The sequence below is a fragment of the Schistocerca americana genome, chromosome 1 (assembly GCF_021461395.2).
Source record: "Schistocerca americana isolate TAMUIC-IGC-003095 chromosome 1, iqSchAmer2.1, whole genome shotgun sequence".
NCBI classification, from domain to species: domain Eukaryota; kingdom Metazoa; phylum Arthropoda; class Insecta; order Orthoptera; family Acrididae; genus Schistocerca; species Schistocerca americana.
In genome coordinates, this window is record NC_060119.1 from 655,039,873 (window position 1) to 655,045,082 (window position 5,210).

The 5,210-nt window shown below is 43.1% G+C and overlaps 1 protein-coding gene across 1 annotated transcript; it reads right to left on the reverse strand.

Annotated features, from left to right (window-relative positions):
* Positions 1-664: 664 nt before the first annotated feature.
* LOC124586473 lies at positions 665-5,210 on the reverse strand. The gene is made up of 3 exons (XM_047131417.1): positions 4,635-5,210; positions 1,036-1,284; positions 665-703 (listed from the first exon to the last, which is right to left on the reverse strand). Exons 1-3 carry the CDS (start codon positions 5,208-5,210, stop codon positions 665-667), a joined length of 864 nt encoding a protein of 287 aa, XP_046987373.1.

Sequence of the window (5,210 nt, forward strand, 5' to 3'; positions counted from 1 at the left end):
GTTACAGTGGCAAAAGTTGCTACTCGTTTGAAACCTATATCTGTCTCCTTTACGTATTCCTTCATGAACCTTTCTAGTCTCTGCATGCCTGTTCTTAGAATGTGTTCGTTTGATTCTAATGTATAGACTGTTCTGTTTACTCCTGCTAATGTGGCCCTTACCACTGCCACTTGTTCCTTAGTTAACCTCAGCAACCCTTCAGAGTTCTTTTCCATAGCATCTATTCTTTCCTTATAGTACGCTGCGTCTGCTTCGTCCAATGTCCCGAACAGTATCTTACTTACCTGTCCGACGAAGTTGAATACTCCTCTCTTTCTTCTGGTTTCGTGTTTTGTGAGTTGCTGTACGAGTTGCTGTAGCCCTGTAATCTTTTCTACGTGATGTGTAACCTGCTGATCTAATACTCTACATTCTATTAATCCAACATTTAGTTGTTTCAATGTGTCACGGCACCTCTGTACCGCTGCCTTACCGTACCTCTCTGCTTTTTGAAATCTTTCTGTTATTACATCTAAGTTAACATATGTGACTATTCTCCATGTGGTACTGTATATCTCTAGTTGTCCTACGTGATCGTAATACAGTCCTGATGAACTTGGTATTGAGGTTACTTTGAATTCGTTCGTTTCGTATCCTGACGCAACGAAGCTGTATGTTGCTACCACTATGATGAGTTGCACCACTTGCCACTTGAATGCCATACCTGAAATTTTAAAAGAACTGTTTCAGCCTGTTGGCATGTACTTTTGTTTCTTTGTTTCTTTTAACTCTTATAACTACATTAGGACCTTCCACTTTTAACACTTGAAATTGACCTCTCCATTGCGAATCTAGTTTCCGAGATCTACCACGTCTCACTGATTCGTTGTGTAATAACACCTTGTCCCCTACATTAAATTCTTTTGGATTCTGTTTCAAATCATACTGTCCTTTACTGATTATCTTACTCCTTATAATAGAATCTTTAGCCACTCTATGGGCTTCCTGCATTCGTGCTCTTAGCTTATTTACATACGAATCATAATCGTAACTTACCTGCGGTGTTTCTTGCTGCAGTACTCCTGGTATGTTAACCTTTCTTCCGTACATTAACTCAAATGGTGTATAACCTGTGCTACTGTGTGGTGTAGTGTTGAACACAAAAATTGCATACGGCACCCATTTGTCCCATGAACTTTGATCTCCTGTTACAAAGTGTCTGAGATATTCTACAATCGTTCTATGGCTCCTTTCTAGAGCACCATTTGACTCAGGGTGGTACGCTGTAGTATTTATACGTTTTACCTTCAACAATTTACATACACTTTTAAACACATCACTCAGAAAATTTGATCCTTGATCTGTTAACAAAACTGATGGAATCCCATACCTTAATACTATATTTTCTACAAATGCTTCTGCTACAGTTTCAGCGTCTTGCTTGTCAATAGGGACTGCTACTGTGAATTTACTCAGATCGTCTTGGAATGTTAACATGTACTTTTTTCCTGTACTAGATACATCTAGTGGACCCACTATATCCATTGCACATTTTTCAAATACTGTTTCAGCTGTGTCTGTAATTTCTAAAGGCATCCTTGTTTTCATTTGTGTGTTTTTGTTCTTTTGACATGATGGACACTTCCTAATATAATTCTCAATGTCCCGCTTCATTCCGCGCCACTGCTTGTACGCTTTTATCCTCTCAAATGTCCTATGCATTCCCTGGTGCCCTCCCAAGGGATTATCGTGCATCTCCTTTAATATATTTTCCTTTTCTTCGGGGCTAATTTCCTCATTACTATTTGTTTCCTGGTCCATCTCACCTGACACTTGCGCTTGCCGCACGTTTACGGAACTCTGTTCCGCCTCAGCTTGTGCTACGGAGGTTCTTTCTGCCTCCACGTTTCGCTTTGAACTTATCTCTTCCTTTCCTTCATGCCTTATCCGGCTTAACGCGTCTGCATTACTGTTTAGCCTTCCTGGCTTATATACTACCTCGTAGTCGTGCTCTTCGAGCTTCAATCTCCACTTTAGGAGCCTCGAACTCGGATCCTTCACACTAAATATCCATGTTAGTGGCTTATGGTCTGTCACCACTGTGAATTTTCGCCCATACACGTATGGTCTAAACTGTTTTACCGCGTACACTATAGCCAACAACTCTTTTTCCGTTGTACTATAGTTCAGTTCTGCTTTGTTCAGTGCTCTTGATGCATATGCAATCGGCAAGTCTTCGCCAATCTTTTTCCCTTGCGATAACACGGCTCCCAACGCTGCGTTACTCGCATCCGTTGTGATTATAAACGGTTTCGTAAAGTCGGGATACTGAAGTAACGGAGGATTCACTAATTTCTCTTTCAGTTCCTCGAACGCATTCTTCTGTCGTTCTCCCCATTGGTATTCTACTCCTTTCTTTAAGAGTTCATGGAGAGGTTTCGCAATTTTGCTGAAATTTGCAATGAAACGTCGATAGTAACCTATCAATCCTAGAAACCCTTTTAGTTCTTTTGTTGTTCTCGGCTGTGGGAAGAACTTCACCTTCTCCACCTTTGCCATATCCGGTGATATTCCCTTGTCCGTGATACAATGACCTAGGAATATTACCTCCTTCCTCAGAAATTCACACTTGTCCGGTTGCAACTTCAAATTGTGCTCTCGCAACCTGTCAAATATCTCCCGGAGTTTTTCGTTATGCTCCTGCAGGTTTTTCCCATAACATACTATGTCGTCCAAATAGACAAAACATTTAACACCTTGTAAACCTGCCAATACTGTGTTCATTAGTCTCTGGAAACATCCTGGGGCTCCTTTCAGTCCCATCGGCATTCTTTTGTATTCGTAATGCTGATAGTTTGAGCTGAATGCCGTTTTCTCTCTGTCCTTCTCGTCCGTCAATATTTGATGGTACCCGCTTGCAAGGTCAAGCGTCGAGAAGTACTTGGCTTGCCCTAATTGATCCAGGATATCGGAGATATTCGGCAGTGGAAATGCATCGCCTACCGTGATGTCATTTAATTGTCGGTAGTCCACTACTATTCTCCATTTCTGCTTGCCACTTGCATCCAACTTCTTTGGAACTAACAGTAACGGTGCGTTCCATGCGCTCTTGCTTTCGACAATTATGTCATCCTTCAGCATTTGTTCTATCTGCTCTCTTAGCACTTCCTTTTGCGCTTCAGGGATCCTGTACGGTCTAGCGTTCACTACCTTCCCCGCGTGTTCCGGCGCAATCGGTATTCTATGTTTCACTGCAGAAGTATAGGACAGTTTGTCCCCCGGTAGAAGAAATACATCTCCGTACTCCGTGCAGACCTCTGCTAGAGCGCTCTTTTCTTCGACATTCAAATGATCCATTCTGAGTTGCCTTCGCAACACACTAGCACGACTTTCCGTCTTACCTACTGCTTCAGTGCTACATTTTACTTCGCGTACTTTCGCTATTCTTTCTAACTCTTCCGTTACTAATCTGACATTTCCTAGTCGAACTCTGTCCTCTGACACGTTTAATGCACTTACAATGCATTTCCCATTTCGCACTTTTACTAAGGACTCTGGTACATGTACCCCTTGTGCCATCTCCTGCCTCGGTATGACCATTTCTCTTTCGATTCCCCGTGGTACCTTTCCGTCCACTTCCAACAACATTATTCTTTCTTCCTGGGGCCCTATCTCCCCGCCTATTTCTGAATCTGCTTCTATCTCTTGTCCCTTTGGTTCTTCCTCTACTACTAAGGGTATATCTCGCCCTTTTAGTCTTATTACTTTACCCGCATAGTCCAGCTTGACTCTATGCTGTGTTAAGAAATTTCTCCCTATCAATCCGTCGTACGGAATGTCTAAACCTCTACCGTACACGTGAAATTTCTGTTTCACCTCTTCAGATCCGTCTATACTTAAGTTTATTTGTACCGTGCCTATTGTGCTAACGGCTTCACTCGTTACACCTTTTAACCGAAGCTTTTCTGTTTCATTGATCCCCAGCCTACTCTTTACCGGAATGCTCGTCCTCTTTAACAAACACAATTGTGCTCCTGTGTCTATTAGCAACTTTAAATACTTCTTTAGTTCTACGCAGTACAACATTACCACGTCGTTTTCTGTTGCACAGTCGATTACCCTCACTGTGGGTTTACCTATTGCAACAAGGCCCGACTGCGCGGCCTTGCCGCCTCTTAGTTTCCCTGTACTACCTTTCCTGTTTTGCTCGATACTGGCACCCTGCCTTTTCTCCAGGCGTGCCAGGGCCCTTCGTGGCAGTCTTTCGCGTAGTGGCCCTGCCGCTTACACTTAAAGCACGCAACATCTCTTACTCTTGTGCACGGAACTCCGCAGTTCCCTGGTAAATTACACTGTGGACATCTCCACTCTCGTAACCCTCCATCGGTTTCTCTATGATTCCCTCTGAATTCCCTTACATCTATCGGGTGAACTTTCCTTAACCGCACCCTGCATTCCATGTCTGTGTGTCCCGGCTTGTCACACCCATAGCAAAAGTTTGTAAATTCTTTACCTGTCATGGCTCGTACTCTATGCTCTGGCCTGCTTTTCCTACACTTGCTCGCTATGTGACCTCTCAGCCCACAATTGAAACATTTCAACTCTTTACTTTCTCTCACGTTTTTTACAGCTTCCTTATTTCTAGTGTACGTTACCCTCGGGGCTAGTCCCCGCTCTCTCATGGACAATATCGCACTCTCCTCCTGCAGTGCCAACTCCACTGCTGCTGCCAACGTGATTTCATCGCCTCTACTTCTTACTATGGTTTGTATTCTGTCATTACTTAAACCCTGAATAAAACACGCTCTTCCTAAAGAGTCAACTAGTTCTATTGCACCTTTCAAGTTTTCTCTGGCCGTAACTCTATTTACCGCTTCACGAAAGTCTCTCTGCATTTCATCAATTCTACTTGCCCACATTGCTATCGGTTCCCCTTGTCCCTGTCTGGCTTGGAAAATTTTACATGCGTAGTAGTCTATAGTACGCTTACTGGCATAATTTTCCTCTAAAACGTGTTTCACCTCTTGCCACGTACCTGTACGTTCACGCACCTGCAATCTCGACCTGGCCTCACCGGTTATCTTTGCTTTCACGAACTTCAATAACGTTTCGTGTTCCTCAGGCTTTACTAATTCAAAAGCTGCATCTACGTTTTCGATAAATTCTCTTAATTCCTTCTTGTTCCCTTCGAACACTTTCGACACAATACATAGGGCCTCTTTCACTGACAT